Genomic DNA, 20,919 nt, shown 5'->3' on the forward strand with positions numbered 1-20,919 from the left:
GTAAAGCGACGACATAAACCAAATTTGTAATTCAGGCTCTATATCCTCAACTCATATCGAATTCAACACTATGAATATAAGTATTCAAATAGACCAATTTAGTTCTTGCAACTTCTAATAAATTAAAATTTACTTGATTTTTAATCGATTCTTGGATAGCATTCGGTCTATTCTTTTAAAAAAATAGCGCACACACACACACACACATATATATTTAACCAATTGAAAATTTAAATTCACCGACAAATTAATTTCAATCTGACCTGGAGAGTCAATGGACAGTCAAAAGCATTTCCATTCTTTGTATAGTTGTGTGTATAATGTATTATATATATCATAATAAGCACGTGCTAAAAAAAAAAGGCGTTAAAAGTCGTTCGCATACAGTTCTTAATGCACTGTACGGTCCAGTTCAAAGCCAGAAAACAAAGAAGCGTAGTAGGACTCGTGATGGAGCGCCAGCCACACAAGCATTTACTCCACGGGGGCACGAGTAAATGCTTTTCTTTTCAGGAGAAAGTCTCAGGTGAGGCCGTCCCCATCTTTCTATTATGAGCTCTATTCCCATCTTCGTTTTTTTACTTTCTTTTTTCTTTGTATCTATTTTTATTTTATATATATATATATATATATTTTGTAGAATCTTAGTAATATTTTAGATATAATACTATATATATTGTCAGTATGGTGTGTTCGTTACTATTTTGAGCCAAATCAAAATAGTAGGTGGACTTTTCCTTATAAATAATATATTTATTCTTATAAACTAGCATATAAAAAAATATTATCTTCTCTAAAAAATATTAAAATTTTAGGTTTGTCCCAGCTCTCCTACTTTAGGTATATGACGTATACTAAAAAGATGATATTGGTTTAAAATATTATACGACCATGAACCTACCCTCACTATGGTAAGTTTCTTCATTTTTCTAAAATAAAAATACATATTTTAATAAAAAGTGGGAGAAAAATGTAATGAGATTATGATAAATTGCATAACTTCAAGCCTAGCAGGAATTAAAAACAACTTTATATCTAATGAGATTATGATAAATTGCATAACTTTAAGCTTAGCAGGAATTAAAAACAACTTTATACCCAATACAGTTAAACCAACTCCTAAATATATATACTAAGAAGAACGTATCTATTTTATAGATCCCAAATGTAACTGACTAAACATTACATGATACAATATGAATCTAAAAATAGACACGTAATTATAATAGAATTTGAGACATAATTATCCTAACACTCTCGACCTTGGCTCAAATTTCTTTATGTTTATCAACGCGTTCCATGGCAAGCTGAATCTAACAACTCACCCTAGTTGTCCTTCACAACTACTCTACCTTTGCTATGTATCTCATAACGATTACGTCTTGCTCTTTTCCGGACTGAGAGTGTGAACCCACTATTCTTTTAGGTTGGGAGCAAACCTAGCTGAGAGCAAAACCACCATCCTCTTTTACTGGTTGAGAGAACAAACCCACTCTTCTTTTAGGAAACCTTAGCTGAGAGCAAAACCACAATCTCTTTTACGGACCAAGAGATAATGAACCCTAACGATAACAGTAATTGATCGACTCCACCTGAAACCCGTTGCAAACTCGGGATACATGATGAGGAGATTTTATTATAATATGTAAAGATGTTACAAGCACGTAAACTCTATTCATAACTTGCGAGATTGCCTTTACGGGCTACACATTTCTCTCCACTCGTATCAACGTATCTATTTTATAGATTCAAACGTAACTCATGGTAAAGTTATCTAAATATTACACTTTTACGTAATCATAATACAATTTGAGACATCATTATCCTAATAGGCTTGTCCTTGGCCAAGAAGATATTTTTTGTGGAAGCAACTTGTAAAACACTCTAATTTATTTATTTATTTATAATCTCAACAAGAAACTCGGACATCAATATGTTTTTGTATGGACTTGAACACTCTGATTTTTACTCTCTATTTTGAAAGTCGAGTAAGTATCACAAAATTATCGCCCTTAATGTTAATACTATAACCATATAGCTGGTTATATAATATAATTCATCCGCACCATACATGGTAACCATTAGATGTTAACCCATAAACAAAAAATTCATCCACACCATATATGGTAACCATTCGATGTTAAAAGGTAGCTACCAAAATAAGATAGTACAGTAATCACATCCAAAAAGATCATTTTTGCATATTATATATATATATATAGTAAAATCATGCTAGCTAAGAAATTATAGATTTTTTTTAAAAGGTCTTTTTATTGGATGACTCCCACCCATACCAGTCCCATGACACGTGAGGTTTAAGTCATGGACTTACTTGCACAGTTGAGGGGATTCCAACCCATATTCGATACACGTGATACAATTAGTCAAGAAAAATTTGTCTTACTATTTAACTACATAGTTACAGTTCTCTAAAAGAGAGAGATATATATATATATATTTTATAGGGACAGAGAGAGTATGTATATTTTTTCTAAGATAAGAAATCTTTCATTAAAATAGATAATACAATCCATAAGATTGATCACTTCAATGAAAGCAGGAAATACATAAAAATAAATAAAAATAAAAACACTCACATCTAATATAAGTTAGATATACAGTATACACACACATTGGTAGACTATATGTATGTGTGTATGAGGTTTTTAGTCATTATCAAATCCCCTAAACTTCGACATTACATTTCTCTACCAATATAATCTCATCCATTATATTATGCAACCAAATTTAAGCTTATGCAGTTAGTGTAGCCTAAAACATTTCTTAACATTGTTACACCCCTATATATATATATATATATATTATTTATTCCAACCACACATCATTTGGGCTCATAACTACATCGTAATCCTTACATTTTTAAAATTTAATCTATTTATTTATTATTTTATTTCAAAACAACTTTGCCAATATGAATATTAATTATAGTCCAGTCTGGATGGCCAACAAGAACTAATATTATGGTCAGGTAAACCATGACAATATGGATGATTCTGCCAGCAAGACAATATATGTAAATTTTCTTCATCCCAAAAAACGAAGAAGATAATATTTAATAGTGCTTAATTAATGCATTTGGTGAATTTATCAAGTGAGATATTAGCTGTTACTGGGACCTCTTATATACGTATAAATGACATTATACATATTTGTCAGTATAATCATAAATCATTGTTGTCAAGACCTTAATATGCTACTAATGCATTTGTTGGCCTGGAGGTACTTTGCTAACGGTTGCTAGGTGTATCCATAATAAATATTATATATAAGTAGATGTAAGGAGTGAGATCTCATTATAGCACCAACCAGGTCTTTATTTATTTATTTATTTTTTCACCCTGGTTTCAAAATTTAGTGTAAAAAATTATTTACGCTTTCGTTCAATTTTATTTATTTTTATTTTTTTGTATTTTCTTTCTTTTTGACCAAATTTACTAACTCATCTACTTTTATTCGGATAGATTTTTCAGTGTGTATATCATTCCCAGGATGATAATTTTTTTTTAACGATATGATTGTTTGATGATGTGATTTGCACGCGATTTATCTTACTCTCAAAATGTGTTAATTTAAAGAAAAGTTCGTGGTAATTTTAAGCACACGCAATTAGAGGCTTACTCTAAATCTGAATCATAGTTCTTAACGTTACAACTATTTAACCCCAAGAAGGAATAGAAAAGGTATTAAATATCATGTCTATTACAATCGGTATGATAGAAGGAAGGAAAAGGGTGGAGGGAAGATAGAAAAGAAGAAACAAAACTTCATTTATTTGGTAGAGAGGAGAGAAAATATTATGGATGAATAATCCCTCTTCCCTTTCACAGACAATGAGAGAAGAGAAAAGAAGATGGATGAGTCATTTTTCTTCCTTTATAAATTTTTATTCCTCCAAATATGGATAAACATGATAAAAAAAAGACAAGATTATTATAAAAATATTTAAAGTATAAAACTTTTCATATAATTAATACTCCATTTTCTCTCTTGACAATCAAAATAAGGTATTATCTCATTTTCTTCTTTTCCATCCAATCAAACAAAAAGAAAAAATGATATAATCTCTTCCCTACGAATGTATCATTCATTTATTTTATTCTCCATTCTATACAATTTTTCTCGTTCCTACCAAACCGAAATAAACGTCCTCCTAAAATAGGCGCATAGTGATAAATTGAGCATTGATGTTTCACAAAAACAAAGTGAATTTTTTAGTTATTTGCAAGAAAATGGTAAAGAAGAAAACTCATTGATACTCTTAAAAAAACATACACAAAAGTTAGGAATTTTCAAAATGAAAAGTTAGTTTGAAGATCAATTTGTTTTATACAAATCAACACACATGTAGTCCCACTAGGTATTAAAAGTCACTCACATATTAATACAATATACAATTTTTCTTTCACATATTAATACAATATACACTTTTTTCTCCCATCATCATAAATAATTCAAACATAAGGGCATGGGTTCCTTATATTCCATTCCCAATTGGGAAAAAGGTCCTAATCAGCATGGTCAATTAACCAACTACACCTTTCATAAAACCTAGTCAACTTTTCCAAAAGCCAGTGGCAAAACCGTAATATTAAACTACCACAGTGTCAATTGCATAAGCCCAGACCAAATACCAGAAAAATCTTATTTAAAAGGTAAATAAAAAAATAAAAAAAGGAAAAAACAATCAGCAGTAAAAAGGTAACAAATCCGCCATTTCCATATTTGTCGGAGGGCAAATCAGTCTTTTGACACATATAATATAAGTAACCAGCAGTTCGCTTTCCAACGCTGCTTAGTGCAAAGACCGCCCCCTGCCTCTCTCTCTTCTCTTCCTCTCTCTTAAACTTTTCTCGAACTAGTCGTTTTCATCTCACAACCGGCGAGTTCTCGCCGGAAAAGCGCCAGAAAACGACTGCGATTAGCCGGCGGCGAGTGACCCAGTGTCTAGAACCAGGAGGGCTGTCGTTTCGATGGCTCGGGTTATTGATTGTTGAAGGAACCGATGCGGAGGATAGGTGGGCGGTGAGTGATGGGGAAGGTGGGGTTGGGGTTGGCGGTGGGGTGCGCGGTGGCGACGTGCACGATCGCGGCGGTGTTGGTGTCGAGGAGAGTGAGGAGTAGGCGGAGGTGGAGGAGCGTAGTTGGGGTGTTGAAGGAGTTGGAAGAGGCGTGTGCGACGCCAGTGGGGCGGCTGAGACAGGTGGTCGATGCTATGGCTGTGGAAATGCACGCGGGCTTGGCCTCCGAAGGTGGTAGTAAGCTCAAGATGCTCCTCACATTCGTCGACAATCTCCCCAATGGGTATTGATATACGAATACTACCTGTACTCTTCGATGGGTTTTAGTATTTTTGATTTTTTAATTGATTGAATGCTCTTTATTTCTTTATTATGAAATTCGTATCTTTATGTTTATATTATATCTATGTGAAATTTTGTGCTTATTGCTGTTTGATTGTTGTGATGGAAGGTGGGCGGATGGGTCTTTGAATCTTTATTGCCAATTTCCTTGCTATTTCTATGTGGGTTCTCTTTCTTTTATCTCATTCTGTTTGTACTTTGTCAATTCGAAAATTTCAACCCCATTCATGTTTGAGTTTTTGTTTTTTTGGGAAGGTTAATGATTTTTTTCTATTTTTTTTCAAAGATTTTAGAGTTTCTTTGGGTTCTTCCTTTCTGCCTGCCCATGTAACTAAATTGTGTCAACTTGATATATCGTGGCATTTGTGTTCAAATCTTGTTTGGATAATTTGTCTCCTTTTTTTTTTTGTCCTTCAAAATTATCATTTTGTTGATAAATATCTTTTGATAGATAGCTATAAAGTGGTTTCCATATCAGGAGGTTAAATGGTCCAATTCTTTTATTTTGGTATGCTTATAATTGTAATATGTTGTTTTGACATTAGTCATTGTGATGAATCAATCTTTTTTGCTACTTTTATCAAAGAATTTTTGATGTAAAGCTTTAAGCATCTGAAAAGTTGAATTTTATTGGTTCATTTTTATATTCTCTTCTATTATAGTTTGAGAATTAACTGTTCTAGGAATTCTTTGCTTTGGGCTCCACAACTGGGATCAGTTGGTTGTCTGTGGTGGCTCTTGTCATGTAAATAATTACCAGGTGGTGTTTGATAATCTAATTCAATACTTAATTTTGAAAAGATTCAATACCTATTTAATTGTGTATGATATTTAAAAACTACTTGAAAGTATAGGTGTCACTTCAAATATGGTAAAGTTTTAAGTGATGAAGTGTTCAGTTATCAGTGAACACTTCAAATTCCAAAAAAAAAAAAAAATCAGCTCATAAATTTTCAGTGCTATCAAACACTTTGTAATCGTGCAAATTTCGAGTTGGTATATTTGTCCTAGAAAAATTAATTCGATATTCAAAATTTATTATTTTATATGCTCGCACACACATATGTGTCCATATACGTTTACCTTTCAAATGTGTTAATGCATGAATTAATACATTTATTAGATACGTAGTATTACATATATATCTAGAGCTGTTATCCTTTGGTGTTAATGTACTTTGGCAATGAAAGTAGTACTTGTTTTTTGATAAGAAATTAAATGAAATTGTTTTATACCAGTTAATTGAATAATTCAAGTTCCCATTCATTATGGCCATTTAGTTTTTTCTACAATTTTCACAATTACACTGTTTGTTGCTAGTCAGTGAGGGTCACATAACCATTTTTTTTTTGGGTTGGGGGTGGGTCTGTGATGAACGAATAGATTATAATTTCAGTTGGAGGATATACATCACTAGCAGATCCTTGTCCTGGTCATATACTATTACCGGCAGGCAGTTCTTATTTGTGTAATGTCAACGTTCTTCACTGTTGCCTGTAATGCTGGTTGTTGCATCATAATATTATTTAGAATTTGTATTCTTGTCATTATGTTTTGTTTATATTATTGTGTAAAGTTCTCATAATTACTCTTTTTTCCAGGAGTGAGAAGGGAATTTATTACGCGCTAGATCTCGGAGGCACTTATTTTAGGGTCTTGCGGGTTCATCTAGGTGGTGAAAGAAATATTCTTGGACATGATGTGGATCGGCAACCCATTCCTCAACAGCTAATGACCAGCACAAGCAAGGTGGTGGAGTTTGTGCTTAACATGTTCTACTAATGAGCATGAGTTTGAAAATGTTCTATGTAATGATATTATGAAAATTGACTTGTTTGTTTGCTTGCAGGATCTCTTTGATTTTATTGCGTCATCACTAAAGAAATTTCTTGAAAGAGAAGGAAAAGATTCTGTGCTCTCTTCAGTCAAAAGAAGGGAACTTGGCTTTACATTCTCGTTTCCTGTGAAACAAACATCTGTCTCATCAGGCATCCTAATTAAATGGACAAAAGGATTTGCCATCGAAGACATGGTCAGTTGGACAATTTTCTAGGAGTACTTACCTCTGAATGCTTCAAATCCATGTTAGACTATGTGAAACACAAGAATATACTTTATTGGAAAATATCCTGTCACATTGACGATGAAACTGAATTGTGCTCGTCTGTTTCATGTGTGCAGCAGCCAGCATGCATGGAATTGTTAAAAGGCAGCACTTCAACCATTTGGGCCCAATTATGGACTGAGTTGTGGCTAGGCTGAGTGAAACTTACCTTGATTTCATATTTCGTGACCCACATTATGTTCTTATACATTTTGTAGGGTATTAGAGAAAATACTTTTCTAAGAGGTATATATATATATATATATATATATTGAAAGTGTAAAACTAGAATTAGCTGAAGTGATTAGTGCTCCATAACCACACTTTATGAAACACAAGGACTTCATTGGAAGGTATCCTTTAATGCTGAAGGTAACTTTTCTGTTTGCTGTGTATGTGCCAGCAAGCATGAAACTGTTACAGAGGCATCGCTACAACCATTTGGGCCCAAATGGATGATCAAGTTGTGTCAAGCTGAGTTCAAACTCACCTAAATTCAAATAGTGTGGAACAATTATGTTCTTTTCCATTTTGTTGAATATTAGAGAAAATACTTTTCCGAGATAGCAAAAATATTTACTTTACAAGAGTTAAATTGGAATTTAATTTTATGATATATTCAAATATCTGATGTAAATGGAGAAGTATTTAAGTAGCGTAATATCATTATGGTAACAAAATGGTCTTGCTTGTCAGGTAGGAAGAGATGTTTCTGAATGTTTACAAGAAGCATTGTCTAGAGCAGGCCTAGACATGCGAGTTGCAGCACTGGTAAGTTATTTTAGTTCGTCATTTAATTTTAATCTCAATGTTTGTTTGCATACTATGAATGGCATTTTACTTTTTAAAATGGTTGGGAGTAACTTGGACGTTATCCATACATTATTTGTAATATAAAGTCATTCTTATCTGGATCCTGAAACTTTAACAGGGCACCACCACCAAACCTTTAGCTCAAGTGTCCAAATGGAATGCTGAGCATACTTATTAGACATATTCAAATATTTAAAATCATGATCTTACTAATGGCCATGTAATGCCGAGGGACGTTTATTTGTGGAACCTCGCCACTTTTCATTTCAATAATGTAGGTTTTTTGAACATGAATGTCTGTCACCACCTGATTTGAATGTTATTTTTTATGATCTCTATTTTTTCACATCTTGCAGCTTCATCAAAATTAAATTGGATTTCATCCAAAGATGGGAACAAGGTTTTGTTTTTGATTGAGTTATATATGTGTTTGTATATTTAGAAAATTAATCCTGCTATTGAATTTTAAGATCTTACTTTTTACAAAGTGGCAAAGTGGTGATACCTATTGTGGTATTTCTATTTCTTAATTGAAGTTACTAGAACTCAATAACCTATTGATTTGCATTTCCAGAATATTAAATCTGATTATCCTTGTTTTTTCTTCTCCCAATACTTTCCTTAGTATTACTTGTAAAAATGACCATTATAACACATCAAGATACAATTAGAGAAAGGCTTTTCATGTTGATATTGAGGAAAACTAGATTGCATGCATATCAATAGTTCAGCTTATGTAGGAAATGATTTTCTTCTAATATAGTGCTTTTCAAAAGAGCATTAACAAGTGTCCTGTTGCACTAAGGGTACAATTCTATAAGAAAGTTACTTGCGTGAATTAGAAGTAGCTCAACATGTCATCTGTACCATGTTTCATAGTACGAGGTATACCACATTCTCATTCTCTCATTCTCTTCTGGTTCTAGATAATTCTTTTCCAATTAAATGTAATAACTTATCTTACTTGAAAGTAATTGTTTGATGAATTCTTTTATAAGTAAAAATTTCATTAAAAGCGCTCATAAAAGGAGTGTGCCCAAAGAACAACTACACAAAAGGCCAACAAAAAGCTTGCTATACTCTCAAGCTATACACAAAATCGAAAGAGTTCTCCAAAGATTTGCAATACCACCTATTGACCCAAAAGAATAGAGAACTCAATATGGAATGTTTTAACACCCAACTAGGAGTCTCTTCCCCATCAAATGACCTCCTATACCTTTCTCTACCCAAACCACACCACAAACAAAGAGGGGTTTCCCTCCAAGTATCTCAGACTTGGCTACCCACTATACAACCTCTCAATCATGCCCATCATGGAAATTGGTGAAACCCTATGAACACCAAAAATAGCAACAAAAAAAAAAGACCAAACATCCCTTGATACCAAGCAATGCAAAAGAAGATGATTCACTGATTTCTCATCTTTTTCCACATACAACACTAATTCATTATAATCTTCCAAGGGAATGAAAACTCCCTAGCATCCACAAAAACTGGTCAAAAGAACACACCTCATGCTGAGAATGCAATCAAATCCACTCTCAACCCCCTCCTCCACTTTCGACGGTATAGGAAGGCCAAAAAATCTGCCATCTCCTCCAGCTCCCAAGCTTGAAGATGTAGTTCACACTGCACATCCCATGTCACCTTCCCGTTATCTACCCGATAACAGTCAGTGACCAAAATTTGCATGTCCACTGCCATCCTGCAGAGTCTCGGGAAAGTGCAAGTAAAAGGGCCTATCCCTGCACCAATTATCTACCCAAAACCAAACAAACCTCTCACTCCTAACCCTGGATCGAATATATTTATTAAAAACTACCCTTTCAAATGGATTTTCAAACCCCCTCCCCTGTTGGTTGGAGACCTCATCTCCTTGGAAATTCAACCTCCCCAACTTACACATAATGACCCTCCTCCACAACCTAGATCCCTCCACCCCAAATCTTCAAAACCAATTTCCCCAACAAATCAAGTCTCTAATACCCAATCCTCACTAGCTGAATAGGGTTGCACACCTTCCCCAAGTTCACCAAGCGAAACTTGATTACACGCACATGCCACCCTATGGAAAATCTCTTTGCAACTTCTCCAAGTCTCTTCATAACAAGAGAGAATCTGGAACACAAATAAGTTGGAAGACTTGAAAGGTACTCTTAGTTAGAGTTATGCAACCTCCTTTTGAAAGATACTGCTTCTTCCAATCTGCAAGTGAGCAAGTCTCCTCTCGAACTGCTCCACGACTGAATCCCACAGACACCCTCCTCGATGGATTCCCCAAAGGAAAAGCCCAAATAAGTTGGGAAGGACCCGATACCACATAATATCAGGAAGAGAAGCAATCTCTCCCACCTTCCCCACCTGCACTAAGCACTATCTTGCTCTTCTCCATATTTGAGACCCGAAACTGTGGGTAGTGCTCGTTGTGCATTCACTCGGTGTATAACAATTAATTCAATTTAATATTATCACGTTTGATGTGTGTATGCATGATACCTTTTTGAACAGTCTGGATCAATATCTAAGATTGAGTAAAGAAGCTTTTGATCTTATGTGAAGACTAACGTCACTAACCATAGTTATTATTGAAGGTCTGCACTGAAGTTTAACATATGTGCTAACTTAATTTATTGGGGTGTTATATGTTAATATTGTTATGAGTCCTGTTATTTAGGGATTGCTTTAGTTATTTAGTAGTTTATTATCATATTTTCATTGGCCACGGGTGATTTGATAGAACACATGAAACTGAAACAATATACTGATTTAATCAGTGAATATAAACAAACCTGTATACAATGAGGTGTAGTAGTTCAAAAAGGCTCACAAACTATTTTCATGACGATCACAGAAGTTTCTGAAATGAGTTCATCTGTCGTTATTTTTTTTCAATATAATTATTCTGATACAAGCAAGGATGATGGTACCGTTCAATATATGGGTTTTCTTTTATAAACAGATTGAATGTTTTATCATGAATAAAAGCATATGTTACTCTGCTTTTGTAGTAAAAAATCCCCTTGTTTAGAGTACAATCCGTGGCTTCTGTTTTGGTGAGACACTCCAAATAGAAACTACATTTGAATGAATATACTTTTTGAATGGACTTCTTGTTTGCATGACTTGAAACAGACTAGCATGTCTGAAGTTCTTTAATTGGTATTCTTTTCGCACAATCAAATAGTATGTTTCATTTTTTATTTATTTGGGCGCACTCCCTTTTTTAGCGCATTTAGTGAATTTTTACTTACAAAAAAAAATGTTTCACTGTTGATTGGGTTGTTTCTGTAAGGGTACTATTTGACACCATACAATCAACCAATGAACTATGATTTGATTAGTCCATCATTAAGATTCATCCAGTTGAAATAACTAAGAACTCCAAATTGAATACAGTTAGGTTTTGACAAGGCTAGTAGTTATATTTGAGAAAGATACATAAATGCATGCATGCAACCACATTTGCATACTTGTATTCATGCATAACCATGTGTATGATTGACAAACTTTTTTGTGTGTTTTATATTCTTTGTAAGCAGATAAATGATACTGTGGGAACATTAGCCCTTGGACATTATCATGACGAGGACACAGTTGCTGCAGTGATAATTGGGACGGGGACGAATGCCTGCTATTTGGAACGTACAGATGCGATTATCAAGTGTCAAGGCCTTCTTACGACTTCAGGATGCATGGTATCCTTCCTTAAGTTTTCCAGTTATATATTATTTATTGCAAAGAGAATGGAAAAAATAATTGCTCTTATATTATTTGTTCATGTTTTGTTTACTATTGACTAGGTAGTCAACATGGAATGGGGGAATTTCTGGTCATCTCATTTACCAAGAACGTCTTATGATATTGAGTTGGATGCTGATAGCCCTAACCCAAATGATCAGGTAAATTTTCAGTTGGTGCTAAATCTCTTTGGGCAATTGATTAATTATTTATTATATATTTTTTATGATCCAATTCTCTTACTTTATAATGCAGTGAATATCTTTAAGCTTTAATGATTTTGCTTCAGGGTTTTGAGAAAATGATATCTGGAATGTATCTGGGTGACATTGCAAGGAGAGTGATTCTCAGAATGTCACAGGAGTCAGATGTTTTTGGACCTGTTTCTTCAAAGTTATCGCAGCCCTTTAGTTTGAGGTACACCATTTATTTTCTTCTATCAAGTTCTCTATCTCTCTCTCTCTCTCTGCGTATGAAAAAGCTTGCGCTCAGATCTTACTATATAATGTGACAGTTATTTATTCTAATTGGTACTTCATAAATGCTGTAAATACACCTGACTTCATTGTCTTGTTTCTTATAGGCTTCTAAACTTCCAATTCTTTTCATTCCCTTTTGAACAGTCCTTGTTGTTGGTAGACATTCTTCTTCTTTTGGTTATTGGCATTGTACCGCTGGGTGACGTACATATAGGTAATATGATCTTTTATTGATTAAAAAAAAAAAAAAACCATCGAATATGTTATAGAAGATCTTGAATGGTTTTCCTTGTAATTTTACATATTGGAAAAATTGCAACCTCACTAGGATAATGTAAGAAAGGGGACACATTGAGGATCTATATGAAGTGTAGTCCTTAAAAAAGAACATATATAAATAAAGAAAAATATCTCAAATCACACTGAAATGAAGGTAAGGACATGTTGGGGGATTAGATCAGCATTGAAAATAATCCTATCGTCGACCTATCAACAATCTTTTGATCTAATATTAATGGTAAATGTTTGTTAGATTCAACTTTAATCTAGTTAAAAGTAAAAAATTAATTCAACAAAATTTAAATCTACTGATTGAATAAGCTATCAGGAGATTTTGTTTGAGATCTTGCTTAAATCTTGCGTTTTAAAACTAATTGAGACTAGATCTTAAGCTTTTAGGAGTGTGGTACTTGATAGAAGTCAAAATTTGGGGGGAAATTGGGAAAATAATCAGAATTTCGGGTTTAATAGATTACTGCAGAAACTGGCTTTTAGAATTGAAACAAATTCCTGTTAGTATGATGGGCACTTGAACATTGTGCCGTTTCTGTTATGTTACAGTCATTACATCCTCTAATGGATGTTATTTAAAGCAAAGGTGTTTGTGGATTTTGTTTTAACCAACTTTTTACCTTTCTACCCTGATTTTGTATGTGACCCTTTCTCTGGCTCAAAAGTTTCTTCTATTATTGTTATTAATTATTTGGGAGGAGGGGAGGGAGCACGACGATGTTTTTTAATGACTATTTTCTTTTGGGTTCATGAGGTTTGGTTGTCTTTGGGTTCATGTGGTTATTTCCATTGATTGGCACCTATGTTTGAGAAATACGAAGGTTGTTTTGTGTATTCCTGTTGCAACTTTTCTCGAGTTTCTTTTTATTATCTATTTTTTGGTAATAAATTTTTTTATTATTTATTCCTACCAATATATGCGCGTGTATATATACATACCATGGTTCAGATTACATGCAGTTAGTACACACCCTGTTATTTTATTGTGCATGAGTTTAGATACAGACGTTAGAGTGATAACATTAGTTGGGTCTGAATAATTTTTAACTGGGAAGCAATTCAGAACATTGAGAAATCTACTTGGTCCTTAAGCTGACATCAGGCTATGGCAGTCTATTTACATCTCCATGAGTTTGCCTTGTTTAGTGAGCTCATCCTTTACACGCTGGGTTGTATAGTTGAAATTGCGTTTGCCACCTTTTTTTACCTTTTCTTTTAAAAAAGATTTTCACTATTTAGCTTACGGAATGCTGGGAGTTTCCATTTTAAAGCCGTAGTTTCTGGATATTAACAAACACCAACATATACACCAATATTCAGCGGATATGTGGAACAATTTGGACTGAGTAATTCAGATTCTAATTATTTATTCGATTCTGAAAATAATGTACAAAAGATGGGGTGATGGATACTATAAGCAATGGGCCCTACAAAATTTCAGTAATTTTTCCGTTGCTACTTACTTTAATCATCATCATGTTCTGGTCGCAGTTGTAGTTCTAATGTTTCACTCTTTCCCAAAAACAATTTCAGGACGCCATTGATAGCTGCTATGCATGAGGACGATTCCCCCGACTTGAGTGAAGTAGCCAGAATATTAGAAGACGAGCTAGGGGTAAATGAGTTTGCATTTCTTTCTGCTCATATCTTCTACCTCTGTATTTATCACTTCTCTCATTGTTTTTAATTTGGTGTGTTGCCTTTTCAGATTTCTGATGTGCCTTTAAAGGTTCGAAAGCTTGTGGTAAAGGTATGTGATGTGGTGACCCGCAGGGCTGCCCGATTGGCAGCTGCTGGCATAGTGGGGATCTTGAAGAAGATTGGTCGCGATGGGAGTGGTGGCATTACAAGCGGAAGAATCAAAGGTGGAAGCCAAAGTAAGATGAGAAGAACGGTTGTGGCAATCGAGGGGGGTTTGTATACAAGCTATTCTATGTTCAGAGAGTACTTAAACGAGGCCGTGACCGAAATCTTAGGAGAAGAAATCTCCCAACATGTATTTCTCAAGGTGACAGAAGATGGATCAGGCATTGGAGCAGCTCTTGTTGCTGCCTCTCATTCAACCGAGTCAGCCCCCAATGTGGATAGCGTACAGTTGCTATAAATATATATATGTTCATATATATTCATATAGCCCCTGTAAATTGTAGAATTCATTTTCCATAATTCTATTGAATGCTTGTAAAAGGGAAGGTTGTGTATATGTGTCATATATTAGAATGTTGCTCTTATAGTTTACAAGTTTCTCAATCCAATTTTAGAGGTTTTCTAATTTCATTTGTGGGATTGTTGGTATTCAATTTTCTGGCTCGAGTTGTAATTGTGTTTCATTGAACTCTTGTTGTCTCAGTGCACTGCTTCGGAATTAATTTTTGAGTAAGGAAATCATTGAGCCGCCTCATCCATGACTAGCCAATCATATATATTCACATTGAATCACTGTTGTTTGCATATTGTTCTTTCTTTGCTGGGCAGTAAGGTTATTGGACCCAAGTCCGGAAGCGTTCTCTTCACTTTAAGTCATATAATGCGGGACACGAAAATGGCAAAATTTAAAATTTAATCGAAACCGGAAAAATTTAAAAGTTAATCAGAAACTGGAGTGTTGCGTCGTTGACTTGCATGCTATTATGTGTGAAATGTTTTTAATATTTGCACAGGTCATTATATATTTTGTGGAATAATAAAAATGTGATTTCATTAGCACTAGAAAATGTGTATGAGGGACAAGAAATGAAATTGAGATATATAATATTATTATTAATTAAAATAAAAAATTATAGTATTTTGTTTTATTTTCAGAGAAATGCGACTTTAGAAATCTATATATTTATTCAAAATTCTTAAAGAGAGATTGTTTAAATTTTAATACATGAAATGATTACTTTAAAGAATTACAAAATAATAAACTTCTTAACTAAATAAAGTAAAACTAAAAAATATCCACATAATTTGTTTTAAATATTTTTGTGTCTATACACTACACACATTTAAATAATGAAATAAAAGTGATCAATATAAAGCAGACATCAATATGGGAAGGATTCGGCTTTAATATTGCAGGTTCATTCTTGGTTTTTCACATTTTTTATCTCTTTTATTCAATATTACATACATCTTGGTAATTGTGATCCATAATAAATGTGACATGTTGTTGCTTATACTTCAATGAATGAGAAATCATTCTAAGTTTGAGGATTGAAAAAATTGAATTCGATAATTGTGGAAGAATTCACTCTCTAAGCACCAATTCGCGTGCGGAACATGAGAGAGGCACACCTTTAGAAGAATTGTGTGACTTAGCTTATTACACCCCTCTCTCTCTCTCTCTCTAATTTTAAAAAAAATTTATAAGAAAAAAAGAATTAAGAGAGATTCAGTTGAGAAGCTACCGATCTGGACACCTCCGTGTAAGCGCTTGGCATGACACCGGATTAAAGATCGCGAACCACCCGACCCATGACAAATGGTTTTAGAGTAGGCCCAAGGATGATTCGGTGTCACGCCAAGCGCCTGCACAGAGATGTTTGGGTCTAGTATTGGGTCCTTGTTGTTAGGGTGGACCAACCACAATGAAGGCGTTGCAAGTTTGGGTCGGGGAGAATGTCATGCATTATTGTCCCACATCAGTTTCTAATGGGAAGGGTTTTGTGCATATAAGATTGGATGTTTGTACTGCCTAATAGCTTAAGTTTTTGAGCTAGACCATAAAACAATGGGCCCATGACACCAAGCTTAGTTTTTTGAGCTCGTAAAGAAATAAGCCAAATAAAAAATAGATTAAGGCCTGGGTCAGTTCTTTGTAGTCCATTTAATGATGTTACAAGTCTTTTGAAGTTCTTGTTATTGACATTCTGTGTGCACCAGAATTAGGTGTTGGTCATACAACGAAAGAATAGATGCTTGGGTAAATATTACGATGGTATTAGAAATGAGGAAATCAAGGTTGCGGCAACAAGTGCTACGTTAACATTCAAATCATACCTTAGGAATCCTCGTGCCAAGGTTGTTCCCATCAAAATGAGGATTTGTTTCTATAGCTGATTGTTACATGACTGAACCTCATATACTTTTGTCGAATTAACATATGCTTTGAGCTGGACAAGACAAATTAAACAAAGGGACACTCTAGCGTATAATAATAGGAAAGAGGGCCTAAGTTGTCACATAAGCATAACACTTCCCTCTTATCTAGTGTTACAGTTTAGATGTCTCATCAGTGTTAGTTTTCACCTTTATTCTCACATGAGTAATTGCTAACTTGGGTCCAATATCAGTCGTCCACATAGAGGATTATTGAACGATTGACCTTACTCAACTCCTACTATTAATAGAACTCATTTATGTCTGAGAAAAGGTCTTGCACCAACGCGCCTGGGGAATATTAACTCCCTCTAATTAGCTTTGATACCAGTTATTAGGAATAAAATCCCTTTTCATTCAAGCATATCATCATCACCCATTAATCACATTAGCATATATGAAGATAAAATCATACATCAATTAACGCACAATACAATATTTTATGTGGTTCACCTAACCTTTAGGGCTACGTCTATGGAGAGAACTTTCATTATTATGAATATACAACCAGATGCCTAGCCCCACTAACTCATTATCTATCTTTTGAGGCTACATCTTTACACTTGCAAATTACATATACTTTTTCCTCCTCTTCTCACAACACCCACCCTTTCAAACCCTACATCTTTTCTCTCCCTGCCTTCCCCACCCAAATTTACCCTATTTATAGAGTCTTCAATCCATTCCTTCTCGAACAAGGATTCCAATACATTGTCTAACAAGAAGTTACCAAATCAATCACAACTTCAAAAATAGAATCCTAGTGAGAGATAAGCTCTTTAATTAATAACAACTTGCCAAACAAATTTGTAACCTTCAGGAAAGTAATTCTTAAAATAAGGAAACAAATCTCGCACATCAGGTAAGTGCACCGATTTCACTTTTCCAGCACCTTCAATCTTCATTCTTTAATAAGTGTGACCGGTTGCACTTTTTCAGAGTAACATCCTTCGATAGAATTTAAGAGATACTTCAATAATTTTCATCTTGACTTAAATTCTGCCAATCCTCAACTAACCTTGAACCAATCAAGCAAGAGTCCATTCTTCAAACATCTTTTACCTTTCATCTTCCTTCCTTCCATCAATAAACCCTCACAATTGGTGTTCAATAACTCACTATTTTAACCCACCAATTTTAATGAGGCTACAATCATCAACATACTATCTGTTCTTTTAGGGCTAAGAGTGCGAACCTCTCATTGAATCTCCAAAACATTTCACGATCAACCTTTTGTTTTGACAAACTTCCTACAACTAGTCTTCAACTTTAACAAGACGAAGCTTTTTAGGACCTTCATTTGGCTCTGATGAAGGCTGAACCTCCTAAGTCAAACAATCAACTCTTAGACCAGTTGTTGGGAAATATTAACTCCCTTCAACTAGCTTTGATACCAGTTGTAGGGAATTAAATCCCCCTTCATTCAAGCATAATGGTGAAATATCATTATCACACATAAATCACACAAGCATATATGGAGATACAATTCGAATCAATCAACACATAATACAATATTTTATGTGATTCACCCAACCTTTAGGGCTACATCCACGGAGAGAGAACTTTCACTGTTATGAATCAAGGAAGAGAATATACATCGCCCAACCCCACTCACTCACTTTCTATATTTTGAGGTTACAACTTTATACTGGGAAATTACATATACCATCGCATCTCCTCACAATACTCACCCTTCCAAATCCTTCATAATTTCTTTTTGGCCTTCTCCACCCAACTTCACCACTATTTGTATAGTCTTCAACCCATTCCTTCATAAACAAGGATTTCCATACATTGTCTAAAAAGAAATTACCAAATTAATCTATTAAAAATTAAAAAATAGAATCATAGTGAGAGACAAGTTCCTTAATTACAAAGAAACAACTTATCCAACAAGTCTGTAGCCTTTAGAAAAATAATTCTTCAAATAATGAAACAAATCTCGCACATCAAGAAAGTGCGACCCATTGCACTTTTCTATCACCTTATCTAACGACCTAAATCTAAAAGTTCGAATCACTATGCAGGTCCTTACTCGGACCCGAGGGCACACAAGGGCAAAATAGTCATTTCAAGGCAAACATGGGGGAAGAGCCGACTATAATTAGTTAAATGGGGCTCTCTAATATTACATTATCCAATTTAGTCAATTCCATAAGTTTGCAATAGCCATAGGTACAGTTTCCCACATTTACCCACTTTAGATTTAAAGGATTTTTTGACACTACCTCACTAAAACAGTTATAACTCTCTTTGTACTTGGAATCTGAGAATAGGGTTGGTACCATTGGAAAGATAACAAAAAATGCTTCAATTTAGGCTTAAGAATGACCCCATTTGGTTTTAAATTGAGGGAGTTATGGCCATTCTAAGTTTGAGATAATAACTAATGAACATGTAAGAGTGCTCGATCGATCGAGCCTAACTTGATTGATCAAGTCCCAATTCGATCGATTGATTTCAAGCTAGAACAATGGGACAGAGAGCATAAAATTTGTGATTTTCTCAAATTTTCTAAGAATGGGAGGCTCAATCGATCGAGTATGGACTCGATTAATCAAGTTAAACCCTAAAAATGGCCATTGACCTCCAAGGAAGCTTTGGTTGGCTCCTACATTGAAATTATGACAATTGACACCTCCACATAACTTAAAATCATCCCAAATAATAAGCTTATGTAATACCCATAGTTTTCAAAAGGATATGAAAGGGCTTTAATTAGTTATTTTATTATATTTTATGTGCTTACGTGATTATGTGCTTTTGTGGTTACATGATTATATGCTTATTTGTCTTAATTGTTTATGTGATATTTGATTTAATTGGGTGCTTGTGTGGTGTATTAATTGGGTGTTTTACTTGCTTAAGTGATGTGTTATTTAATTGTAATTAATTGTTAGGATTAAATAATATAATTGCTTTATGTTTAATTTATATTTTTTAAAGGATGAATTTGGATAGTAGTAATGGACCAACCCAATGGGTCGCATGGACTACTTGGATAGAAGATAAATGGGTAGAATTATTTACCCATGGATGGAGGTACATATATATATGGGTATATATGTATATAAGGAAATTATAATAATAATAATTATTTTGATTTTTATTAATAGTTGATTATAATCAATATAGTCAGTATATATATATAGTAATAAGTTATTTATTATATATATTATTTATATATACGTCAATGTATCACGTTAGATTTAGGCTATATATGTATATGTATATTATATTTTTTTTTTCTTTTTATTTAATACTTTTCCCTATTAGCAGACTTGTTTTACGTATAGGATTAGGGTTTGATTTATAACCTATATATATACACTAGTATAAGTCTGTGAGAGGAGGCTAGGTTTTATATACGTGATATATTATACCTAGAGAGGGAGTGTTTTACAGAGAGAAAAAGAGAGAAACTGAGAGTAAGAAAGCTAGGGTTCGGCCAAGAAGGCTGAACCAAGGAGGAGGAGGAAGATGGGCTAGCTCGTGGGTTAAACCAAGTGTGGCAGAGGAGGTTCAACGGCAACTAAGGTCGCCGGAAAACCTAGGAGGAAGACGGTTAAAGGTTTCAAACCGAAACCTTAAGAGGCAAGTTCTTCTTCTATCTCTTTCCCTTTGATTCGTGTTTTATGCATGCCTAGGTTAATTTCAGGAGTAATCAGTGATTAAATTGATCTTTATGCATGCTTATTTGGAATTAAAACTGAATTTAATTGTTTAGATGTGTTCTTGCTGATTCTTGAAAATTCTTACATGAAAGCTTGTTTTAATTTACGTAAAAGATGTATAAGAATTCTAAATAATTAATGGAGTTCATCTGGAAATTAGAAACAGAGATTTAGAATCTATAATGAAGGTGATCAGAATGAACAGAGAACATCGGAGATGAAGAAGAAAGAGTATAGCAAGTCGAGAGCCGGCTCCTAGGAGCATGGAGCCGGCTCCCTAATGTTTAGTGTGGCTCTCAGGGAGAGAGAGAGCTGGCTCCCTAATGGAAGGAGCTGGATCCTTCATGGACAGA

At 34.2% G+C, this 20,919-nt stretch overlaps 1 protein-coding gene across 2 annotated transcripts; it reads left to right on the forward strand.

Moving 5' to 3' along the window:
* Nucleotides 1-4,820: 4,820 nt before the first annotated feature.
* Nucleotides 4,821-15,144, forward strand: LOC132311454 (hexokinase-3-like). 2 transcript variants are annotated; one of them, XR_009483001.1, is made up of 10 exons: nt 4,821-5,322; nt 6,983-7,130; nt 7,231-7,413; nt 8,182-8,256; nt 11,841-11,996; nt 12,102-12,200; nt 12,329-12,456; nt 12,663-12,732; nt 14,343-14,424; nt 14,518-14,536. XR_009483001.1 is itself a non-coding variant. In XM_059809360.1 (9 exons), the coding sequence occupies exons 1-9, from the start codon at nt 5,051-5,053 to the stop codon at nt 14,911-14,913; spliced, it is 1,539 nt and encodes a 512-aa protein (XP_059665343.1). In that variant the 5' UTR covers nt 4,821-5,050; the 3' UTR covers nt 14,914-15,144. The 2 variants fall into 2 exon arrangements, 1 of the variants encoding a protein (XP_059665343.1); XM_059809360.1 differs by lacking the exon at nt 12,663-12,732 and having other exon boundaries at nt 14,518-15,144.
* Nucleotides 15,145-20,919: the final 5,775 nt, after the last annotated feature.

The sequence above is a fragment of the Cornus florida genome, unplaced genomic scaffold, assembly GCF_030987335.1.
Source record: "Cornus florida cultivar Cherokee Brave unplaced genomic scaffold, ASM3098733v1 CherokeeBrave_3.0.0_Hap2_Chr06, whole genome shotgun sequence".
Lineage (NCBI taxonomy): Eukaryota > Viridiplantae > Streptophyta > Magnoliopsida > Cornales > Cornaceae > Cornus > Cornus florida.